Raw genomic sequence first — 27250 nt, 5'->3', positions numbered from 1 at the left:
TACGAGAATACTGTTTTTGTGTTAATGATTTATTGGGTTGATTGTATGCAGAAACTCAAATGTGTTAAGCCCATGAAAACCAATTATAGCTTGCTTTTAGCCAAGACATGAAGGTATGTTATACACAGCGCCCTCTATAAACATCTCCATCCATTTATCAAAATAAGTAAATAATACTAATACAACAGCGATAGCCAGCTTGCCTTAATTAATCTAACGTAAATAAGTTATATAATAAATATTTATATAATTTTGCCCTACCTCTATTACGACAATTCTGTATAATGTTTTAATTGTATAGGCCTATCGGTAAACTGTTAACGTCTAAATAAATAAAGCCTGCCCTCTGTAGCCCAAGTGCACGGTCTCAGTCAAGGTCATTTACGTTAAGGTCAAAGATTGTAACTCAGTGTCGTTATTTACAACTACTCATAAAATGTCTAAAACTATGACTGGTTGCTTGGTAACCTAATTCCAAATGATTAGCATATTAAATATGCGCGTAGTTTGTATCAAAATACAACCTATAATGCTTCAAAACCTCTAGTTTGTAGTCAAATTAGCAAACTGCAACAACAAATTCCAATGAGATGCTTTTGTTTTTAGGTTATTTAAGGTATTATTGTTGCAAAATCCTATTCACAGAGCCAATATTATTTCATGTTTACATTTGACAATAAATTTAATCTAAATCTAACATAATTTTATATTTTTACATTGCTGCTTGTATAAATAAAAATAACTAAAAGAGCAAATAAATAAAACACAATATAGTATTAATTTGACAATAATAATAGTAATATTTCTAAAATAACCAAACTAAAATTCTATATAAACAGCTTTTTTATTTCTATCTATTGTTTTCATATATAACAATATCTCTCATTCTATAATCTATGATACTAAACTATTCTAGATACTCATTTTAAAAAATGCTTTGCTGCGGTTGAAAATTGAGCAAGAACATACTTGATTTACGATTTTTTACATGCATGCATATTAATCTTCAGCAATTGGCCTCTATAGACCACTTAGGTTAAACAATTGGATGAGGCTTAACCGAATATGTTCATCTTTAGCATTAGGCTAATTGATTTCATCATATGTAACATACAATCTGCACACTCATTAACGTATCTTCTATATAAATCAAAATATCCAAGTAAAGCATGGACATACTTTACCGAGTTGTTAACATCATTTGTGTTTATTATCTTTTATTATTATTACTAGTATACATTTTTTTAAATAAAAAAAATTTATTATCACAATTGTGTTTTTGTATTTGTGATTCTTTTAAGCTTATTTAATGTTTGTATTAACCAGAATATAAGCATACATAGGCCTAATAAATGCATGTTAATAATGTTTTATATAGCAGAACTTCTCCTTTTGATTGACACACTCCTATTCAGGGACCACCCGGACACTTTCATATAAATCAAATAGAGAACAATATAATTTTGTTTACAATTCGGACAATCCATATTCACTTTGTTGGGTCACGAAGTTCTTTACTTAATAGGGGTTCTACACTGTATACACAAGTTTTGTTGGTGGTGCGTTTTGGAACAAAATCTGCATGAACACTCATGGAAATGAAAGTGAGCCCTCTTTATTTATATACTTTAATAATACCGTTGGTGGCGTACTTATAAATGTGAATTGGTAACTGTTGGAGATGTAAAAACTGATCCAATCCGAAAATCCATGAATTTAAAGTATTATTTAAATCACAGTACCTATATTGATTTGTATCATTATGTACCAAATAAGGCGTTTATTTATAGAGCCATGGAATATAATGCCAGTGTATATAACATACAATAATAGGTCTACATTTCACTTTTACATCATATTTTAAAAGCGCCCTCAATAGAGCATGGCGGCATTCACTAATTTGAAAACTGTGCAAACAGGTTTATGAGAAAATAATGTGATGTATAACCAAAACATGTTTGAACTGTTCGGTCATGCGTCATGTCAATTTAAATATACACATAATTACCACATAAATACTATATACCACTTCAAAGAAACACCCGGTGAGTCAACGGGCCTACACTGTTGTGTTAAAGAGTTTTTGTCTACACAGAAATCAACAACCAAATTTATACTACCATCTCTATTGCCGCATTCTTTGCAACAACAGGACTAACAGAAGCACTGTGTTAACCGCCATTTTTTTTTCCTGTTGACATTGAAAACTGTAAACAACAACATGTGTAAGACACTTCCAAGTATTCCTTACGGTCACACGTGATACACATGCATGGATACCCAGGGGACGCCCTCTTTCAACTCTGTATTTGAAGATTGACAGGGGTGTGACCATTGTGTGACAACCATAAATTTCAGAAATACCAACCTTATGATCTCACAAATAATGTTCTTGTTTTCATCTTTAGTGTAATAATTGAAGTTCTAACGAATCCCACAAGATACGAACAAATAGACCCTTTCACATATTTTCCTCTGAAGTTTGGTAAATGCTTGTTTTATCAGAAGTTTATTAAACAATCATGAAACTTGTCTCTTGAAATATACAAGTGAAATTTGGAATTATTTTGACAGAACGCGTTTATAGTATTGTTAACGTAAACATGACTTCAGAAAGAATTAGGTCTAGGAAATCACTGCAAAATCATGGTTAATGGAATCAAAACATTGACTTCTAACACAGTGCTCTAATAATATTATAGCTTGTTCTATATTCTTTTAGTATGCCTACTTATGCATTTTGAATTCTTATGTTGGACACTTGGAAAAAAAATCCGATGGCGCTGTTTAAATTTGACCTTTATAAAGAATCCTAAAATCCTAAAACTTAAACATTGTATTTTTCTAGATATTAAACTAGTATATTTAGTTTTAATTTATTTTTCGTTTATATTATTTTATTGTACTGATTTTATTAAAATAATTATCAATATTATTATTATTTCATATCATATCTCGCCCAATTCCTCACTTCATATTGAAAACGAATCAGAGTATGTGAATGAAGAAAACAAGTTTTTTTAATATCATAAAGGTAGAGACCTAATTTCAGCCTATATGTAATATATTAAATGGGTGACTGTATGATTTCAATAAGTTATTTAGACCTATTTACAATGATTTTAAATTGAAATAGAACTTCATTTTTCCAAATAGGATTTATTACTGTGATTGTAAGTTAAGTACCCGTGTCTCGGCTAGACGTACTCGGTTATTTTTACTCTACTATGATGTCTTATGTTTACCTCTGGTAAATAAGCAGTCGATACAGTATCCGCGAGTGTTATTCGACTTACTAGGAATCTACGGCGTTTGTGAAAGGTTTTACTGCTTGTCGGCTTCCTTTCATGTTGAATCTGTTTACATATTATATAAACATAACTGTCCGATTGAAAGAGGTCAGTTAAGTTAACGGAATATAAGCAATAACAAGTAAAGTACGGTAGCAATGTCTTCAATTATAAATAAGTGTAAATATGCAAACGTTTTTGTCAAGTTATGAGTAGGTCTACATGTACACCTGATCATTATTGGATAATTAAAAACTTTCAGTTTCGTTACTAAAAGTGCTTTCTAAACTTCTTTATATATCTTTCGTGATCATAGATATTATAAGGCGGAAGAAACAGTGTTTGAGAAAGCATCTCATGATGCTGAAAGAACCGAAAACGAAAAATTCAAAGAGGCTTGAATGTTAAAACATTGCATTGAATACAGATTTATATATAAGCTCACTTTTTAAATTAAATAAATATAAGTGTGTTACTTGCAACCTCTGTTTAATTACTGTTTAATAATTAGAAATGATTATATAGATATTTCATTTATAAACATAATGCTGATGAATAAATGAAATACTACAGCATTAGCATTATGTTAAGTCTATACCGAAATACTTAAAGTGGATTTTATAGTAGTATAAAATGGTTAATTACAGTAATAAGTATTCTATCTACTTGTTTTGCCACTCCAATATCGCTGATTATACCGGAGATATAGCAACAATGCTTTCAAACTGTGCGATACTTATTTTCTATTTATACGTAAATACGCCAAACATTCCTTTGTTTTCGCCAGGTGGTTATAACGTTCTAGTTCGTGTTGTTACCGTAGTGTAATTTTTAATGCCATAACGTTTGTAACGTTTGCCTGTATAAATGGTAAGAATATTGCTATTGAAACTGTAACCATGTACTACTAAGAAAGTTAAGGCCTATTTTAATTAACTTATTAACTATTATGTAGAGTTATAATGAGTTATGAGTGTCACACACTAAATGTAGGTATCGGTAATGACAATTAGGCTTAAATACGGCATTGGTCGTAGTAGGTGGCCTGGTTATCAGGGTAGGCCTACAAACCAAACCACCAAATGAGAGATCATAAACTATAATTTGATTAGAAATTATGAGATATAATAATCACAACGTATGTTTCTATTGGATACAATCCTTCACAATTCTTACTAAAATCTAGCCCACAGTTTATCACCGCATAGAATTAGTGCTACCCCCTAGGTCACCGCAAGCGTGCGTTTTGTGAGGGTGTTAACGACAGTTTTCGACAACAGCATTGTTGTGGTGTTCTAACGTTTGTCAGCCAAAATGTTGATGGAATTGCACTCTAGACGGAATGACGAACTTGCGGTTGTAAGAAGAATTTTGAAGATTTTTAGATTCATAATGAATAATTTAGTTGATTGATAACACTGATTGAATAAAGGTTGCTTGATACGCATACAATATACTTTTCTTAATATTATTTGACCGTTAGGCCTAATTTAAATACACGTAGAACAAACAAATCAAACTCGTGGAAATATATAACACTACTGCCAACCCCTATTCAAAGGACATCTTTAATAAAGGGGAACGTTGATGGGTGTCCCCCTTAATAGGGGTTCTATTGTATTCATCGTAAGAGATATGTGGACAAAGAAACTGTAAATAAAATTGTATTTATGGAAATTTTACTTCATAAAAAAAACCAAATTATATGGTAATGTATGATAGGTACGGTATACGAAAATAACGCATCAAAGCACTATCATATAGGTTCAGGCTGCACCTTTTAAAAAAAAACACTTCATGTTAATACGTTACCTGTCTGTTGTTCCTTAATTGTTGACATATAGTATTTGTTTAAATTTATTCGTCATTGTATGCGATTCCTCCTGTCATCCGTGACATCTGTCAACCTTTCCCCTCTTTTCGTCTTCATTTGTTGGTAGGTCTATGTTCACCACAAATTTAAATTTATTTATTTATTGACAAACTAACTTATTGAATGACAGTTCTAATTGAATAGCAACAACATTAATTATCAAACCACTAGCACACAGATGATTAATCAGATATCCGTAAACGCGGTAGTTGAACCATGGAGAAATTAGCCCAAAGTTGTATTTATTCAATATGGCGCCCCCTATAGGTCATAACTATTACAACTTCGATGCAACTTGTTTATCATAATCTATGATTAAACTATTCGCTTTTGATGCGCAAACCAACAAACGTATTCAAGGGATACTTAATACGCTTAATATCTCAAAACATTAATTAATTTGAATTTTATACAGGTTTAGACGTTCAGTTTAGTCTCTTTAAGATGTAGGCCCCTACAATCCGATGGTGGCGTTAGATTTGTTAAACAAACTTTATAATAATAAAGAGGGCAGTATTTTGCAATGTCGTATTACTGTATATTAAATTATTACGTCTATAGAATTACGTTACGTAATAATTATTGTAATAAAAAAAATTAAATTGATTGATTTAGTCCATTTAAATAATTATCTTCGACCTAGTTTTTACAATTATTGATGTCAATTTGGAATAATGTATTAAGGAAATTAAAGACGCATGTAGTGAATCAATTGTTTAGGCATACATCGTTATTAAGAATATAGATCAGGGTCATATTATTGACATTAACTCAAATGAATAATTGTGTTTAATTTCTGTAGCCCCTATACTTATTAGCATTTAGCCGAGTCTTGAAAAGTGATAGCGACGACAAAAACCTCTCAAAACGTAATAGTAGTTTTGAGGACGTACCGTACATAATCCCGTTTCTGCAGAAATCTAATATAGACCTACTCATCGGGTAATTAATATAAACAATGTAAACACTAAACAAAAACAGAATATCATAAAATTAGTCTAAATCAACATGAACTATTTATTTAATACTGTTTATCGAAACTTTGAAAATAAACATTTTTCTTTGGATTTTCACTTTGGTCATATTGTTTTCAAAATTTCAACACAAATGTTATTGAATTATGAATTTACTTAGGTAACGTTGCTTAGCCAAATGGACATAATTTTCTTAATTACATTAAATTAATTAAACATTTACAAAAATACAGAATCAGGAATCAGAGAACGTTTATGGAATATATAATATGTTTCAAACTTTATCTCTAGTTTTTTCGAACACGTTTGACCAATGACTGTTCAGTTATGATAGGCCTAAGTATAATTATTTAAAATCAACTATCTAAACTTATTTACACTTAATACAGTATGTTACAACATAGAACGATACATTTCTAAATTAATTATCTCGTTATTACCTTTAGCAATACAGTTATATTGTATACGTTAAGAGTAGTTTTTCCCATCAGCATTAAATAAAAGCAAAAGACTATACACGGTGAGGTAGATACAACATTCTACACTTAAGGACAGTTGTAAATAAATATACCGTATATTAACATTGATATCTCTAATAAGAAGTGCTCTTTTAAATGTGTGTCACTTTATAAGCACGAATCATAATCAAACTAAAAGTTTTAAAATGATGTTACAGATTTAAGTAACACTTTAATAAGTTGAGAAGCAATAACTGAATAGACTCGTTAAGGATTTAGAGTATTATTATCTATAGACCTACTGTGATTTCCAATGTTTAACCATTATAAAATACAATAATAATTTTAAAATGCTACATCAATTTTGATTTAAATTTTACTTCAGTGAGAACATAAATGGGAATGCAATTTAACCGATAATACAAATAAAACATACTTATTCCAACGATATCAATTACTTCTTATATAAGATATAACGTTGAAAATGTTAATACTTTGTGATTTGTATTTAGTTTTATCAATAACAACCAAGATCTTTGCAGTGATGTAATCAAATGTAAATTTAATTACACAGTTATTCCTTTGTTTCCTTAGAACATCTTGCAGATAAATGATTAAAATTAAATCCAGTAAAAAAAATCAATGTCGTCTTAATTATATAGGTGACAAGATTTCATTATGGATGAAATGTTTTGTTCTCTCAAAACATCTTACAGAGAGATGAAAAATTAAATCTAGTTATTTTTTTCTTAATTATAGGTGACAAAAAGTCGTCGGTAATGAAATTATATTTTATCAAAATGTGATGGATTGGAACCTTGACTGACGCGCAGACTACAATCATTGTGTTGCGTTCATATGGTTGTCATGGGCCATTTGAATCCGCATTGGAGCATTTTGTGGAAAGGATGTCGCAAATGATAGAGATAACCAGAAGAAACGTGTCTCCATCTAAATTAACTTTAACGCCCATACTCACAGTTTGCATGTTATTCAACAATGAAAACTTACAAGCCCTCATCATTAGGTAGGTAGCAACGCCTAACATAATACAATATTATTAAAATGAAATTCTCGCACGTGTTTATAAAGCCTCGAATTAATTGGTTATTTACTTAAATCAATGAACTTTGTCACCAGGTCATAGACAGTTACCATATAACATTTCTTAATTAATTTTAATTCATGACATTTCAGTTCATATGGTGGAATAACAGGTTAATATTGTCCTAAATAAACTAATTATCAAATCTTTTACAATGGTTTTGTTCAATTACACCCGATTGATGCTTAAGTCTTATGATAAATCGATAAATACAATGTCATCAATACCGTAAAAACGTATCCACTAGCAAAAAAATATTTTCAACTTCAAAAACAAAGAGTTTCAAATTGAAATATCAAAATCAATCGATCTCATAGGTTTATACAATCAAAAATGCCTAGATCTTTGGTTTTGTGTTATAGTATATTCATTTCAACTTTATAAACACAATTTTACTATAGAGTTCGTCCTGCTGTAGTAACTTATTAATTCCAGTTCAGAAATTAATTAACAGTATAGGTCAAACATGGACCTCAGTGGAATAATATATTCATCAGTTTTCTAACTAAATTCCAGAAAATGTCCTTTTTTTGGCGTCAGACTTATTATAAATTAGCTTGTGGGTTGTTGGGTTTGCTCCCTTTGTTTGCGATCCCGTTCTTCCCGCGTCCTCATCTTTTTCAGTTTCATTCGTCGATTTTGAAACCATATTTTCACCTGCCTCTCCGACAAGTTAAGAGCCCTTGATATGTGTGATCGTCTCTCTCTAGTTAGGTACATATTGTACAGAAACTCTTTCTCCAGCTCAAACGTCTGGTATTTTGTATATGGCTTCCGTTTCTTGCGTGTTCGTATCGTTGTAGTTTGAGTCATCCAGTTATAACTATTTTCATTAGGTCCATCTGTAATGATAAATTGAATACAATCCTTGTTATACTAATGTTTCTTTTCATTTTCATGATCGTAAAACATGACAAACCTAGTAATTTGTTCAGAAGTGATGACCCTTGGATCCTTGGATGATGTAATAAAACTGTTGAAATGTTATAGATAATAAAATTGTTATATTACCAGATTAGGGTCATTACAGACGATTTCTCTTTCTTACCCTATACTGACATGAGTTTATGAGCTGAATGAACAACATAATTAAAACATTGATTTCATATTACCCAATCATATTGTAGGCCTAATATTCGAAACTCAATCAAGAATATAGTAATAATATCTCGTAGTTAATTATACATTAATCGTATTATATATAGGTTAAGATTCAGGACAAGATTCAACATTCACTTCATATTTTAGACTAAATAAGCATATAACCTAATCGTTATTGATGATTTCGAATGTACATTGCATTGATAATATGCGCATTAAACTAAAATCCGAGCTGTTTAGAGAAATACTTCCCCCTCTTCATAAGCCAGCTCGGTCTCTCAGATTCAACCGATTTCTAGAAGTACCTCATTGTAAAACCAGCAGACTTAGGTCGTCTCCAGTTCCCACCATGGTGGATATAATTAATAGGCATCACTAGCTCTTTTTTTAGATATGTAATAAGTGAATGTTTTAAGGTTTTTTATTCATGTATGGTTTATAATTTTATGGTACGATATCTAATTTTAATAAGATGTTTCTATTTTTATAGCAATTTTAACTAATTTTTATTTATTTGTAATACAATTCATTTCAGTCTTTAACTGTCGTTTTGTAATATATTTTTATATACCGATTAAATAAATTAAAAAAAAATTATTATGCACAAATCATTTTGTGCGTAACAGATTAAACATTGCGCAATATACATTGCACATGGCGCATTGGACAAATGTGTTTGAATTTTTCATTATATTTTTTTTTGGGGGGGGGGGGGGATTAGAAATAATAGGCATAGGCCTACCTCTATATGATAGAGGATAGATTTTAATATAAGACATAGGAAATCTTTAAAAAAAAAGAAAACTAAAATCAAGATTAAATTTTAATCATAATAATAGTAACCTTCAATTTGAGCGATTGTATGAAATTTAAAATTAGGGAATGTGTTAAGACCTCTATCAAACTAAGAGTAATAAATGTTTAATACCAACAAGAAAACATTTAAGTGGCAATGTGTTCTATTTAAAAAAATTGTAAGCCTATATTCAGAATGCAATGGCGGCAATATTCAAGTTAGTAAGAAAACAATTAATATGTCATTTTACTTAAAATTAGGATTTAGAAAACTGTGGAAGTAAAACTTTATTCAATACGATATAATATTCATTATTATTGTTAGGTTGATGTTGTATTATGTAATGTGAAATTAATCGTTTTTTAATATGTTACTGAATATTGAATACCGAAACTCTTTACTTGTCCATTATCATAATAAAATAACAATAGAAATTCTTCTTAAATCCAATAGACCTATACAGTATATTCAATTTGAAAGAACAATACTACTGCCAAATTAAGTTAATAACAGAGCAATAATATTAATAATAATAATAGTATATATATATAATGGATAGAATAATCATGGATTTCAATTTATACAAGAAACAATATCATTTATCATCTGCTGTTTTCCTTGCTGAGATTTTGACTTTTATTTTTCCTCCCATCAGCCTTCACCTTCATCAATACGACATTTTTATCGCTCATAACTTCAGTTGTGAGTGTTGATATAAATTCATTTTTGTCTCCATTTGAGACAGAATAAGTTGGGCCTAAGCTATTAAACAGTATGAACCGACAGCGTCATTATGACCTGCTTATAGACAGGTGCAAATCTCAACTCGATAGCAATGTCAAATAAAGCAATCTGTAATACAATTGGCAACGAAATAACTTCATGTTTATCGGCAAGAAAAATCCATATTTGTTGTAGAAAATAGTACGATGACTGTCAAAACTATAGAGTACAGAAAATGCAACAACATTTGCATGTTAACTTAGGTGGTTTAACTAAACCGACTAGTTACAATGTATTCGATTTTATTTTTACTACAACAGACGACAGGGTCGCCAATAGGTACACTGTAATCATTAACATTGATCGTACTTCACGATTATAAACTTCCTCAAAATCAATGTTTACTAGAGATAAATGAAAAATAAAATAAATATATAGCCTAACACGGACAATTACCGCACATGGTTATCTATTTGTTTTAAAATTAATAACTATGTGGATACATTTTAAGATAGAACGCATGCCATTGCTGTACTCATACGTCGTCATCAAAATAGACCCTAAAAGAATATTATATAAGGCCTATTTTTATTTGTATTATTTTAAAAACAATTTATAAATTACCGTAATCACCGTGATTTTATTGCCAAACATTTCCAGCGGACTGATAGGCCTAGTGTTTTCAAGTTTTTGTTAAACTAACTAATAGCACCTTAAAACAGCTTTAAGTTATGTTAATAGACAAACACTCTTAAAATATAGACAATTAATAAGCAACGTAAACATAGGTCTAATAATTCAATACCTCTATATTATTGACGGTATATTACTGTTGGACAAAGCACGAAACAATATAGGCTTATTTACACCCGCTTTTGTTGTGGGTGTTTTTCTTGTAATAGGGCCTCATGTACATTATAAATATTAATAAAATTACATTAATAAAGAGATATGAATGAATTAATGATTTTATCTACATGTACTGTAGACTTACTTATATAGTCGTTTAGATTAGATGTGAGGGAAATCAACAATATACCGGTATGTTTATGCCTACTTATGAAGTTGTGATGTTGTTGCCGTAGGCCAAGAGATTTATAACAACCAGATGAATTAAATAATTAACTTTTACCGGACCGTAAATAAGTCTGATATCGGAAATGAGAAGATGATCATTATGTGTACATACAAACAGTAATGTCCTTACTAGCAAAAAGGTGATAAAATTGGCAAGTAGGCCTATTTAACTCTCTTTTAACAGCTCACACAGGCGCAACATTACAATTTCAACAGACAAGTCCTTGGATGTAAGATTCAAAGGGATACCGAAACACCGACAAAGAAAAAGGTGATTATAGTCTGGCCCTGCTCATTTGCATATTCATACTGATTAATACCTAACATTAGTTTAATATAAGTTGATTCAACAAGAAATATTCCTCCCCATTAACCCCTATACAAGATAACGTGTAATGTGTCTATTAGGCGTGTGTGTATAGTTTATGTACAGTACTTTAAAATCGAAAAGTTAAATTAAATGCAATACATTAGGCATATAACAGTCAATCCTCACTATAAACTCACTCTTCCTACCCAAAAAACGTTTTGTTTGTTGGCTTGGGGTCCCGTTGGCTTGGTCGGTCCTACACGTTTGAAGTGGAAATAATATACGTAACAACACTGAACATAGAACATATGGTTTACTATGAATATTTCCCTGTGATTTAAAAAATAGTTTAAAATAATCAACACTTCTATCTCAAGCTAGATAATCATCATATGGTAGCTAATACTAATAGGGTTAGGGTCTGATCTTTTTACATTGGTAATTAACTTTGTTTTGTACATTTATTGCTTTTCTTGCTTTTCCTTTATTGAAGGAAAGAAAAGCATAACAACGAATATAGAATTGAAATATATAGACCTACTACAGTTTTATATTAAAAAGGTTTAATAGCGAATGAAAACAGACTTTAAACATAATTTGAACACAGTTTACAAGAAATGTTATAAACTTTAAATTGATTATTCATTATTGAAACTATTAACTAAATTATTTGCCAAGAATTTTCAAAATAAAACATCAGTGTATACCGTAAGGTATCAGAATATATGGCACTGCTAATATATGGGTTAATAACAATCGTCAAAATGGCGATATTAGTGCTATCGAAATGGTTTATTTAACAACACTAGGCCTATTATCTATTCAACTCATTAATATATAGAACATAGTTATAAAATGAAATCTACTTCTTTAATTATAGGCCTATATAATTTTTCTTGTAATCATGTAATACTTTCAAATTAGTATTTTAATCTAAGCTGTTACACGAGACACAGAATAAAAGTCAGAATAATTGCATAAAACGTCTGCATCTGGAAGCAAACGCGTTATTAAACAGTCACTATTTTGAGAAAGTATAAAACTATATTATCTAATTATACTCAATTTACTAATTAGTGTTTAGTTGTTTCAACATATTTATAAAGATCTTTGCGCTTGTTAAAGCTTTAACAAGCGCTAGGTTTATTATTTCCTTAGGCTATGCTCAGGCTGCTTTCGGACGATTTCCTATATAGTTTAATGGCTGCCCCAAGCTTGTTTCAATAGCTTCCCGCTTCGCTGAGGAATCTAACATTCTATTATTATTAATGATAGAAACGTAAAACATATACAAGAACTTATACATAGTTTTATTTGATTAGCTTTACGTTTCGTATTTTGATATTTATTTATTTATTTGTCTTGTAAGCGAATATATAGCCCTAATTTTGCTTTATTTATGTTTGTTTAAAAAACACATACAAAACAAATGTTAAAACTGTAGTATTTCAAACAACTATATGAAATGTTACCGTAGATAGTAGAATATATTATAAATAACCGATCAACATTATTTATTCGTTTAAGTGTCTTACAACAAACGATGTGTCTTGTACTTTATAAAACAAATAATGGTACACAATACATTGCGGTACAAAACGTGTTGATTGAGATTACAGCTTACGCTTATTTCACTTAAGTAGGCCTAATAATGTGATAAAGAAAAATTATTAATGTTAAAACTCGTATAAGATATATACATTTTATTAATATGTGATTGATAAGTAGGAATTAATCTTTGTATAGGCCTAGGCCATGCGAGAGCAGACACACTAATTCATATTGTATGCATAACTGTATGCCTGATGTTAGACTTAAGTCTGTAAGTTTATATTCATATTCACTATAAACATTATAAAAACATAAATATTATAATAATATACCAATATTAATGGTGACTCATTGTTTGCCCTAAGTTAGGCATGCAAGTTACTAGGCCTATTGGTAAACCAAGCCCATGTCCTACACACAAGCCAGGGCCTTCTCCGTCAGAATTCATTCAATCAAAATATGATTTTGTTTGTAAACATGTATAGTTAACGTGCTTTATAAAAAATAAATTCAAATAATGCTCGTTGAATAGAAAGCGTGACTATTCGATGTAGAATCAATGCAAAATAACAAAATTGTAAAACTACATACTGTAAAATATGCAAATGTTATTCTTTGCCTGGAGACTGCACAATAAATCCAAAGTTAACAGAAACGTTGTAAGAACGCATTTTAATTCAAACAGAAGTAAGACGTATGCACACAATAAAACATAATTTAATCAGCAAATGTATTATTAATTAGGTCACAAAGGTCATTGGGTAAAATGTCAATTTTTTTATAAAACGAATCAAAACAAAAACTACGTGATATAAAAACGGAAACAATACAGGAACAATACTGAGACAAAATCACTTTCAATGGTGGTTGTTAGTTCAACATCAAAGGCAGCGCGTACCATTAATTTTTACTATTTCCCGGACTTAACGAATACTGACGAAGTTTAACAAAACACTGTGAAATTTCAATACACTTTGCTCTCATAATAATCAGTAATAATAACTAGTTAATTGTAACAAGAGAAAGGTTAATGACGTCACGAATAATAGAAAACGTTCTGTTTACTAAAAGATATAGACGTTTGTATTATATTAGTACTTAGGCTATGTATAGATACTGTACTGTGCTACGTATATTATATCATGTGCATGGATGGATTATAGTTTTACACTATCTTCTCCATTGCATGTATCACAAGATAAGTACTATTGGGTTATCAATAAACATAATGCTTTTAAAAAACTAATGAGGCTTTTATGGACTACGGAACACGAGTTAAACTTATATTTTCATCTGAACTCGACGGCTGCTATAGGCTGTCCCACATTCATAAGCCTACTTTTATATATTATTATACAATTCTTGTACTTTAAATTGCTAAAAATAAAGCAGATCAGCTGATGATGCCTAATTAGGGACGATGTTGCCTCCTTACAAAATCAACTTTACATCAGAGCTCCAACATACTTTAGCATACTGAATTAGACTAGATCCAAAACGCTTAGAAAATATTATTAACTATTATTATTATTATTATTAGTTAGGCCTATTTATATATTTCCATAGAACTGCCACATCTCCCTTTATTAAAGATAAACTGTTCTAATTTATGCTATAATAATGATAAGACGATTACATCTGATCAATGTCGGTTGCATTGAAATCTATTTCAGTTTCTTGTTCAAACCATTATACGAATTTGTCTTTTGATTTGATTTGTAAGACGTGGTTATTAGGAACATTCAATTATATTTTATATTTTGGTAAACCTTATTGGCAGTGATATTTGGAACTAACGAAGAATGGAATTTACACCTACAACTATTGAATAACATTTTGTTAAGTATAAACCATCAAATGAAATAATGCATATAAGTGACCAATATTCGAAAATAGTTTGTACATTAACAAAAGTTTTTGAAAAGAAGATCATCGTTAACTTACAATTTCCGTGGTGAATAAACGACATGAGCAAGTTCTTCGACGTCAATATGAAATCGATATGTTTTAACGAAATATAATCGTATGTATTTATATCAAGGCCTTTTTACCCCCTGTAATTTAAAATTGTATTAACTTTTTTCTACTGTAGGGGTATTAAATTTACGTCAAACTCGCTTAAAATACGTCACGACTAATTCGTTTTGATTACAATAGTAGCAATTTTATTACCTTGTAAAGTATGACCACTTCGTTGTAATGCAGCTGCCGACTGGATTGGCGAGTGAGATACGGAATGAAATTGGCTCTTCATATGTGATAGTTCATTCTGTCCCATGGGTGGTGAAGTAAAACCTGGCCCAGAGTTATACGGCGATTGGTGATAAAAATGTGAAAACGTATGTGTTTTCTCGGAATGATGTAGTGGCCAGGGGCCCGATTCGGCAGATGTATAAGCCGGTATTGTCGGCGCCGTGGTACATGCACCGGTTCCATGGTATGGAAAAGTACCCACAAATCCTACGTAACTACCGTTAGATGGTAACGGTAGATGAGTATTATTGTTGCCTGGGCTCTCGTAAAAAGGGCTATAAGAATGAAACGACTTCGATGCTGCATTCTGGAGCCCATCCAAATGAGGGTTCTGTATTTTCGTCTCAAATTGCTGCATAGTGTCCAAAACAAAACTGTTTTCTGTTCGGTAAAGATAGCAATTAAGCAAATCGTTGAATCTGATGCGCACAGCTGATTTGAACTTAACTAACAGTGGTCAAGATACAGCAGTAAATACATTCTTCATAGTATATTTTTCACGTGTGTCAGAGACGATATTTGATATGCTCAAAGTTGAACTTGTTTATTCCACTAAATTTCCTAGGTGGGTTTATTGCGAAATCAAAATGTCCATCCAGTGACGAAATTAAGTCCGAAGTACAAATGCAGACGAGTTGGTTGGCGGAATGGTCCCCTTATGATCTGTATTGGTCAGTAGTTCACAGAGTTCATCGAATGCACCCATGTTTATTGCACACTAACTGTCACGTGATTGCGATCAACCAACGAAACAAAAGGAATGTTTGCTTGAGTTTTGAATAGTGAAACACATCGAAGACACACTAACTAGGCGCTTCCTCAAAGACACCAATTAACGGCCTACCGTAAATTACCTATAAGGATCAGAAGAGAACCACCGACTAGGACAAGACACCAACAAGCACGCTAACTCAATTAATGTCATAAAATGATGCCTTTAGCAAAATACAAAATCACAGAAACTCTTCTTTTATAATTATAAAACCGACATAATTCATAGTATATTAATTATATAATAATTATTCTACAAACTATTGTGTTTTCTTTTGAACATTGAAACAAGATTCCAATTTGTTTATTTATTAATCTAGGAAATGAAAATAACATACATATAATGTGATTTTAAAACTCATCAGCGGCACATCAAAGTGTAAAACGTGTTTGAAGATCTAATTTGATTGCCTTTCCATATTGTTTTTACAATACGTACGCACTTAATTATAACATGGAAATATAAGTATTCTTCCTTCATGATTATAATCAAATCATTGTTGCTTCTTTCTATTATAAATGATAATATTATAAAGATGGACGATCGATTTATTCACTTATACTTTGTTATAATTTGAGGTAGAAACCTTAAAAATTGAGTCTAAAAACTAAATCTATAAAACAAAATGTCACCATAGACCTAATTGGTTAATTCGTGGGTCAACACATTAGAAAAGTCGTTAAATTATTTTTAAATTATATAATTAATTATGCCTATAATTATATTAACCTTATTAACATCCGGGTAAGTATAGCATGTAAAATCATTTTGTGTTCTCGTTTACAACTTGTAGGCACTGTATATCGTCGTAATCTTTCGGATCATGGAATCGAATACACCGGCGTTAATAAAAACCAATGTCCCGTAAACTATTACAATGAACCATTCGTTTTCATGCATTTAGCTCCTATTAACAACTTATCCTCATGTTGACATCTTGAGACAATATTTAATATGAGCTAGGTCTTAGCTGTATATACATTATTAACATTAGAGTAGTCAAAGTGTAACCAAATCTTTCTACTTTATTTATATATTGTATATTTATAATATTTGTACTTTATGCACTAGTACGGCTAGGCCAAAACAAAAGTTCGGGTTGTTTATAGTTTTTTGTAGAAATCGTTCATGTTTATTTTTCATTTTATTAATATTTATATACTCAAAATGTTATTAAACATCGGATAAATTGTTTTAGTATTACTGAAATTAAGGTTATGATTCTTTTTTCGTTAACTTACTATAGTATTGAGGATTAGGCCTAGCACTTATAAGGTGGACCCTTCTCCTGATTAGTTCATGCCAGCAGCATCTGGTTAGCCTGGGTTTGAACGGTGGTACGGTATGAATTATGTCATGATATATTTCTATATAGTGAGTGTTATTAACTTGGAATTTGTTTATGATCTAATTTAAATTAATCTTTATTTCTTTATAGCGTAACAAACTTTTACATAATGAAAATATAATAATGTCCCTAAGATATTGCGGGCGACTTTCGTATACAACATAAATATGTCTATTTACGAATTAAATAATTTAATATTTTAATTATATTTTCATTATTTATTTCATCAAATTCTTGTTCACTTAGTTTCAGAAAAAAAGATAAAGTAGTACAAGTAAAAGCCTGAGAAACTATTCTTGTTAAATTTAAATTGTAACCGTTTAGTCAAGCCGTTACCCAGTCAGCTGAAAAGATCCATCGTATATTCGATATAGCGGTCGGTACATCGATGTAACCGGCTGTTCTTAAATATGAAACAAAATAATAAAATGTAGGCCTATATATACAAATCATTAATTGTTACCCGAGATTAATGATAACATTATTATTATGTTATTATTACTAAAATTAAAGATCACAGTTGAAATGTTTATGAATAATTGGACATTTTGTTTATTACAATTTTATATCTATTCAATTGTGAATTTTAAAGCAACTAAATTACTAAACAAATGTCAAATGTGTATTACATACCCAGGTTACAAAAACAATACATTTAATGTCAAATTAAAAAGAACAATGCATTTTTGAATTAAATGTTTTTTTGATACACAGATACTTAAGAATAAGCATACAACATTATTTTCTGGCATATATTTTTATTGAAAAAATGAACATTCTAAACGTGTAACCTGCATGTGATTGTAGATATGTAGAATTAAAGTTACACGCAGATTTCTAACATCACTTTATCAATAACAAACTTAATACTAGTACTTAACTTGTCGTTTAGCCACACACCACCGGGCATTATTAGAGTTATAACGCAAAGATTAAGTCAAAATAAAATGTCACATTTCAATACTGGAAGTATTCTATTTTCTATTATTCTAGTATTCTAGTTTTTTAAAACACATCTTTCTATTAAATCTTTTATCGTAATTGTGTTATGAATAGTCGATGAATTAATAGCAGCAAATACAGAAATGTTCTTCTGATTTGTGACATGGGCCTAGAAAACTTGACGACATACGATGTATGAAATACCCAGCATCAACTTGACCGCCGGCCAACCATTTATATAGACCAATATGGGTAAATAAAAACTTATCTTTTTAAAGTATACGATTATCAAAATCAAATTATAGAAAATATAGCATAGTTATAATATACACATTTAAAATTAAAAAAAAACATAGGCCTAAGTCTATTTAAAACAATATAATACCAACAATAATTTCATCACAAAAAAAATGAACTGTCATGTATATACCATTTGTTGCTGTTATCAGACTTCGTCTAGCCTATAGATGAAAAGAATTAGGATTATAGGCGAGTTTTATGCTTATTATAGACATTGAAAGCAAATTAAAATTGATGGTACTGCATAGAAAAATACGTTATATCTAAAAACAAATACACTTACTGGTCTTATTCGTGTTTTCTTCGAAGTAAGCGTACTACAATATCGTAATACAGTAGCAAGAATGCAAACAATATGAAAAATCTGACTTATGGCGTGAGACTGTATATTACATTTAATATAACTTTTAGTTTTTAAACATTTAAAATCAGGCCTATTCATACAAAAAAATAATTATTTTGTTTCTAAAAACCACTTCCAAAACCACTGTTACTTCAAAACCATAGTCGTATATTATAAAAGAAATATTAATAGTTTATTAATAATATTTTATTGTGTAAGTAAACAACCGAATGCTTGAATATTTTATTTATTTACGTAATATAATGATTAATATAATAAAACACTTACACGGGGCAAAGTTTATTAACATCTTGACTGTTAGCCCATCATCCAGCCGTCATTAACTCTCAATTCATCAGCCCGAGGCGGTTGAAATAAGCATCGGTGGATTATCGGTGATCATACTAAAAATATAACTCGTCACTTCATAGCAATTCTAAGGATTGAGAAGAGACAAGATATGAGATTAGTAATTATTGACAAAAATAATGATGTATTAACATATATTATTAATCATGAGTAACAATCATCAAAATAGTACGAATTACATGCCGTGGTGATAAAATATGAACTGTCATGTATACTATTTGTTGCTGTTATCAGACTTCTTATATTTACTTTTTGAGGCACGGTAACGAATTTGATCTCACAAAATAATAATGATAAACATTGGAATAAAATGAGTTTAATTGAATCTTTCATTCAATTTTTTATTCAATTGCTTATTTAATGATCTTTAATAAAATAAGTTATTTTTCGTTCTGAAATTCTGTTTAATAATAGGGCCTCCTGTTTAAAAAAAAGAAACACTGGTATTAGAAAAATGTGTTATGCATGTATATCATTGTTATTTTAACATTGACTTCTTTATCTGAATTTTTTTCTTGATATTTTTACTTAATTAGGCACGATACAATCAATGTTTTATTTACTAATAGTTCTACTTCATTTTACTTTTATATTCAATTGTCCTATACGTTATTGTTGTGTGTTCCATACAACGACACCCAAAACTTTTTTTGTAACTTGATAATATACAATCTCAAACAAATTGATAGAGAAAGTGCTGTTTCTTAAATTATGTTAGGAATTGTCATTACTGCTCAGACCATGGTTAAATCTGATTGTTTCTATTGATTCTGTATTTGTATTTAATGACACTTTGTATAATGGTAACTCAGAGAGATTTGAGTTATAAGTCCATCTGCCAACAAGGTGAAATCAAAATGCACCTGTTTTTGTTGTCACCTTTTCACTGAATCGAATAACCTTTGTACAGCCTAAAAATGTAATATCACTACATTAATAATGACCACGAATAAGAAGCAATACCATATTTTTACATTTATATTAAAATAATTACTTGTTTAATGTATTCTTTGAGGAACCCCCTTTCGGAGTAATTGTTAAGTATAATTCGTTCTGTTTCTGAGCAACCCAAGCTTTTGCGTCTTTAATTTTCCCCCTTACTTGCATAAATGTAACTGTTATTTTGATTTTTATCATTGAAAAAAAAGAATAAATAATAATTTTACTTGATTTCAGTTGAATGTTGTCTTGTGTACATAAGTTGACAGTGATTTTGACCAAAAAAAAAAATGAATGAATGAATATTACCATACGGCTGAAATCTAAGTCGGGTTAAAGTGATTTTTTTCTTGGACTCTAAGATTTTCTTAAATTGGTTGGTCAATTAACAGGTATACTTTCTAATAGTTTTGTGGTCATTTTCAGAGAAAAATACATCTTAAACTTTGAGAGTAAACTCCTATCATTATATGTCATCACTTGCCAATGAAACTCTACATAAGGATAACTCTAACCCCTGGAAACTCAATGCCTGGCAGAACGGAATTTCGTCTTATAGAATTTAATATCAAGAAATGAGTGGCCCACATTTGAGGTTTAGACTTAAATATTTAATTTAACAATGAATAGTGTGATTTAAATCCAAAAGATCAAATATAGATCTACATGTCCCTATTCGAATATACATGGGTTTTTTTAATCAACAATGTATAAACATACATAGAGATAAATTATTTTCATAATTTGAGTCTGAATCGATTTTGAAATTATTTGTCAATGCTATCCTTAAAAAATAAATGCAATTAGGCCTATAACATTGGATTATTGGGCTGGCGAAATTTAATTTCAAGTCGAATACCGACGAATCAACTAATATATAAACTATATCATTAATTTCTATTTTCCTTTAGTAATATCATTTTATATATAAAGTTATTGTAATTGTTTTCTATAATAATGATTAACAATTATTTATTTCAACATATAACATCCATATTCCGGGAACTTATTTCAACATTTACTACAAAAAGACTACATGATTGTGTACATATACACACAACTTCTGATTTGTTTCAAATTCCTTTTATTGTATTCAACATTTTTGCAGTCGAAATTTCATTCCCGAGTTATTATATTATCAAAAATCATTCATTTGTTTAATTCGATGAGTTGCTTTTTGTTCCTCTTTTCTAAAACCATGTTATGGATCAGTATGAATCTTTTTGGGTGGAGAGAGAGGACGAAAAGGAAGCTAATAAATTTGCAAATTGAGAATAAGAACCAACATTATTTGTTGTGAGTTAACAAGGTTCTGTAGCTTTCTATCAGTCCCGGTAATATAAACTCAACAAACACCTATTGATTAGACCTACAATGACAATTGTATTTTGTGAATTTTAACTGTTTTCGTATTAAAACACTTTTTTTTTAACACTGCCGAACACTTGTTGTTCATAACTATACCGAGTATAGTATAGTATTATTGCATCTGTATATAATAACTAAATATAGAATGAGGCTCCCATATTCTATATTGAATAGAAATATTTCAATTGCTTAGAAAACATGTTTATTTTGTAGTAATAAATGGCTATAGTATTTTAACATAATGATAATTATTATTATTCATTTACATTTTATACCGTAGGCTAAAGGACCCACTGTCCTATGTAATATAAACTCAACGAACACCTTGATTAGATCTACAATGACAATTGTATTTTGTGAATTTCAACTGTTTTCGTATTAAAACACTTTTCTTTACACGACCAAACACTTGTTGTTCATATTTATACCGAGTATAGTATTATTGCATCTGTATATAGCCTAATAACTAAATATAGAATGAGGCTCCCATATTCTATATTGAATAGAAATATTCCAATTGCTTACAAAACATGTTTATTTTGTAGTAATAAATGACTATAATATTTTAACATAATTGTGATTATTATTATTCATTTACATTTTATATTGTAGGCTAAAGAACCCACTGTCCTATGTTATGAATGGTCAATTGACAGTATGCATGCCAAAGAACGTATCTCTTTTCCTATTGTTTGTGTTAAAATATTAATTCATTTTTTAAAGTAAAAGAAATAATGGTACTGTATATAATAGTGCCGTATAAAATTAGATACAATATAGGTAAACACATTTAGCAATACTGTATTACAAACTTTCTAGAATTAGTGGATATGAGTTTATGGAATATTTATTCACTATAACCATTTATCATATCTTTCCTTATTCAATTTATTTTTAAAATTAAGTAAAAGAAATAATAATAATACTAAAGTAAAAGAAATAATGATATAATATAGTGCCATAATTAGATATAAAGTGTAAACAGTACATTTAGCAATATTACAAACTTGTTAGAATTAGCGATGCTTATGGAATATTTAGTTATGATTATTTACTATAATCATTTATCATATCTTTCCTTATTCCATTTATTTTTAAAATAAAAAAAAATTATTAATATTTTAGAAATTTGAACTGGTTGACAAAGTGAAGACTTATGTCTCTTGACCATTGACAATATTGTTTATTTAAAAACATGTTTCACTGACACCTTTGATTAGGTTAACAATCATTGCCTAAGTCCGGCCGCTTCTGAAATTTCGTTACAGCGTTCGATATTGTTAATTTTTCACAAGAGCAATGATGAAAATAAATCAGCGTTTCAGTTGGAATAGATACTTTACTTTTGACTTGCAGCACATTAAAAACATTTTGTTTGTGGCACCTAGAAAGTTGTTATAATTTTTCTAATTGTATGATTTAAAGATGTTGTTTTGTCTCCTGAAAATGAGTCTGAAGTAACTTATTTCAGTGTCAATCAATGCGAAACTTGTCAATATAAATGTATTGAAATATGATTTGCCATGAAGCGAATGATTATACAAATGTCACTGGCAATGGATTATAGGGTTTATCTGTCTCACAAGTGAAAACAAAATATCTGTGTCTAAAATAGAAACATAAAGTATGTTCCTTACTATATGAAAACGGATTAGCCTATGTGGAAGATTATAGTTAAAAACAATAGATTTACTGAAAAAATTTTTGTTGAAATTGTAGGCCGTAGATACTAGTATATTGTTTGCATAAAACACTCTGTTTTCAATTAAGTTTCAGTGATACCCTAACATAGCCATATCTGATGTAATTGTTTGCAGAATTCTGTTTCACTGAGTTTTATAAAAGTAAGTTTTTAACTAGTCTGACCTATAATCTATAATAATGTAAATATTAAATATGACACAACGTAAACGATGGAAATATAAATTAGACTTACCGTGTCGGTTCAACCAATACGTAAATACAATACAAGAAGATATTGGTGAAACATATTGTAATTGTTGTAACAAAACATAGTATTCATCCGAAATGTTTTTTTTGTGTTACAATCATCTCGATCGCCAATGAACAAATTTACCATGACTTCCGATTAGTTGTTCTTATAAATATGAGGAAGTTATGGCAAGTATTAAATTTTGATGGCTTCGACCTTATTGATCCAAATGAACATTTTACTTTTATGCTATAATGAAAATCTTGCTTTATCTTTACATCCACTGTTTAATTTTTAAGAGAAGTTTCATAGCCACGCGTTAAAATCATACTTAAAAATTAACGAGTATTCTTTAATATGTCGTATATAGCTTTAACGATATGATTCACTGTGTTTATCAAACATTACTAATTATAATGTCGAGAATCTATCCATAAATATACATGCTAATGTAACAACATGTTGTGGTATCATGTTCATACCATTAGTCCACTCGTTGCACTGAAACTTCAGTAGAACAATATTTTCTTCAATCACAATAAAGAGGTTTACAGTACGTTTTTATTGATTGTCGTACTATACCTTTTATCGGTTCAAACTTAGACTTTTCAGAAAATAATAGAAAAGGGGTTCGAGATACAAGGAGATAGGCTTGTTGTTGCCTTAGGCCCGTTGTAAAAACAAGTTTTTCAAATCAAACTTGCCGAAAAATAGAAAAAAGATAGCATTTTCTACAATGTCGACCATCTCATTAGCGAATTTAATAGTTGCAATATTCTTTTAAGATACCCAGGTGCTAGTAGCTTACGTGGTGGTAGGTAGTAGATATACTTTGTCGGCACTTTACATCTTCCATGAGTTAATCTTTTCAGCGTTTACCGACTGACTTTATGGATCTTTCATTATCAATACTTGCCCTCGTATGTTAGTACCTTATAGGCACCGAAGATTTTATTGATATTCTTAAATTCCAACGTTTGTTATTGAATATGTTTAAATGTTTACAATTGAAAAGAAGTACTGATTCTGTGTCTTTTTTACATGTTTTCTAAAAGATGAATTATAGGTTACCATAGTAATGATATCAATAATGGAAACTTGTTGGTAAAGGGAGGAAGACGATTGGCACAACGGCTGTTAACATAATTATAGTTGTGATAATAATATGATAGATTTTAATGCTTATATTAGAATTATTTCAGTTTTAATCTTTTACTGTGTCATATTTAATAATAGTAGGCCTACTTGTTATTATTGTGTATTGGGTCCCACACACTATAAATAGTGACATGATAAATGATAAAGTGACGATCCTGAATAACATGATAGATTTTAATGAAATTATATAACGACAATTTGTACCATTATACTAATATTAGAATAATAATAATAAGTGTTAACCTTGTTAACGTCGTATTTGATATGTAGAGTAGGCCCTACAATATTTAGCAATAGTAGGCCTACTTTGTATCTTAGGTCATACACACTAGTGACAATAACGATATAAAATGTAGTATTGGGATTCTAGTAGTTTAGGCATAATTTAACCGTACCGTTCGTTTTTATTTTGTGTCAATCAAATTTCGATTAATTCGTTTATTATATATAAATAACAGCTTAAGAGCATTCATTTCTTTTTATTTAAAACAGCTTTAACTTTATTTTAACGTTTATATTTTAAAAACTGTCCAAAGTTTTTGGAACAGTTCAAAGTTTATAATATTATATTTGTATTCAATACGGTATTCATTTAAGCATAAAACTTTTACATTTGTTATTGTTTGTTTGTTTTTTATTGGTTTCCAAAAATAATTTAAAATGATTAATAAAAGAATTAGTTTACAATAAACATCATACAGATATACACATTATATTATAATTATTTAAGAGAGATGTGTGGCTGGTGTGCAAATTAGAACTGTAAGGCTTACCCACCAGAAAAAGATGCATAAACATAATCTATAATGTAAGTAAGTATATAGTGGTAATATGTAGTGGTAGTAACAATAAATAAAAAAAAAATAAGTTTTATAAACTCACTCACTTTTTTAAACTCAATTAATTTTAGTTTTATTTCTTACGAGTTATGAATAAATATAAACATATGGTATTTTGAATTATATAAGTTACATACATTTATGTATACTTTACATAATGTGAGATTGTATAATTCCACAATTTGTAAATATTTTGCGTTTTTTATCTTCTTATTTAAGGTAATCTATTGTCAGTGTGACGTGAATGCTATACACGTACGAATAAACATCATCAACTACCTTAACTATACTAATTACGATTTATAATAGTATATAAGTACGAAGGTGTGTAGTTAATTATTTCAATTTAATACGATAAGTGATTTGTGAATTTCTAGTTACTTTAAAGCGGCTATGTTCTCTTATGACTAAACACTGATTCAATTAGTTCAATCAGATAAATTAGACATGTTATCAAAAAGAGGAAGAACTGGACACTTAAGTCAAATTTATTTTGACTGTTCTTCTTTTCTGAGTGACCAATCAGCCTATTTAGTAATATAGCCTACTAATTCGATGGAGTGGACGACTGTTTTATCCTTCCGATTCCCCTCAGCGTTTATTTAAGTGATCTATTTTGATCTACGATTCTAAAAAGTACAAACAACAAGTACATAGCAGTACTGTTTTGTATGTAATGTAAGCCTATGGATTTACATATGGTATAGTGTGCATATAGTGTATTATAACGGAGTCTAATATTTATACAATTTAATCTTGATCAACAAGCAGCAACCGGCATATTGTTTAGCCCTACACAATTGCCAAACTTGTACAGTTTCATAATACCATTTTAATACTAATACTATAGTATTATTAATATAAGTGTTCCTGCTTAGATTATACATATACTTAGGCATATACCTAAATATGTGTTTCTGGTTATTATGTTATACATTTTTTCTTACTTTTCTTCACAGGCATCAGTAAATAGGCCTACCTTACTTCCATAGACCATTTATATGATTAAAAAAACAGTAATTTTAAATAAATTATTTACACAGTGTCATGAATAAATATGAACTTATATACTATTTAACACTGTTGATATAAGTTTCTTCTATTTCTTTATTTTTCGGTCACATTATTTACATTAGATTTTTTAAGGTCTCAGTTAAATGATGTAGGTGAAACATCCATGATCAAATCGATATGAAAGTGTGTGTTGACGTAATAATACATTAAGTTGTGTTTTTAATTTACCGGTCTAGAGTGTAAAATTGTGTGTGGCCTTTGGCCTACTCGGCAGTTTGATGTCAAAGGGATTCCCTAAAATACAAAAACCATACACCATTGACAAAGTGCGATCGGCGGTCTTCAGTCAAAAATAAAGGAAATGATTATTAATTGAATCGGTTGTAGTATCCTGCATTGAGCTTTACTAGTTGT

General features: G+C 29.6%; 1 protein-coding gene and 1 long non-coding RNA gene across 2 annotated transcripts; both read right to left on the bottom strand.

Moving 5' to 3' along the window:
- Nucleotides 1-8091: 8091 nt before the first annotated feature.
- LOC144851822 (uncharacterized) lies at nt 8092-15869 on the bottom strand. Its single transcript, XM_078709455.1, has 2 exons — nt 15431-15869; nt 8092-8542 (listed from the first exon to the last, which is right to left on the bottom strand). The coding sequence occupies exons 1-2, from the start codon at nt 15867-15869 to the stop codon at nt 8253-8255; spliced, it is 729 nt and encodes a 242-aa protein (XP_078565581.1). The 3' UTR covers nt 8092-8252.
- A 3134-nt stretch (nt 15870-19003) lies between these two features.
- Nucleotides 19004-23949, bottom strand: LOC144840344 (uncharacterized). The gene is made up of 3 exons (XR_013611906.1): nt 23829-23949; nt 19505-19652; nt 19004-19034 (listed from the first exon to the last, which is right to left on the bottom strand). It is a non-coding gene; the product is annotated as an uncharacterized LOC144840344 (long non-coding RNA).
- Nucleotides 23950-27250: the final 3301 nt, after the last annotated feature.

This window comes from Antedon bifida, chromosome 1 (assembly GCF_963402885.1).
Source record: "Antedon bifida chromosome 1, ecAntBifi1.1, whole genome shotgun sequence".
Classification (NCBI taxonomy): Eukaryota; Metazoa; Echinodermata; class Crinoidea; order Comatulida; family Antedonidae; genus Antedon; species Antedon bifida.
Note: the sequence above shows the minus strand (reverse complement) of the source record. Positions and strands in the feature narration are given on the sequence as shown.

Bases quoted from the DNA above. Each gene is read 5' to 3' on its own strand.
- LOC144851822 (XM_078709455.1), bottom strand. From the start codon at position 15,869: ATGCAGCAATTTGAGACGAAAATACAGAACCCTCATTTGGATGGGCTC. The intron at 8,543-15,430 runs GTAATAAAATTG...TTATCATTACAG, and splicing joins AAGTGGTCATACTTTACAAG to ATGGACCTAATGAAAATAGT.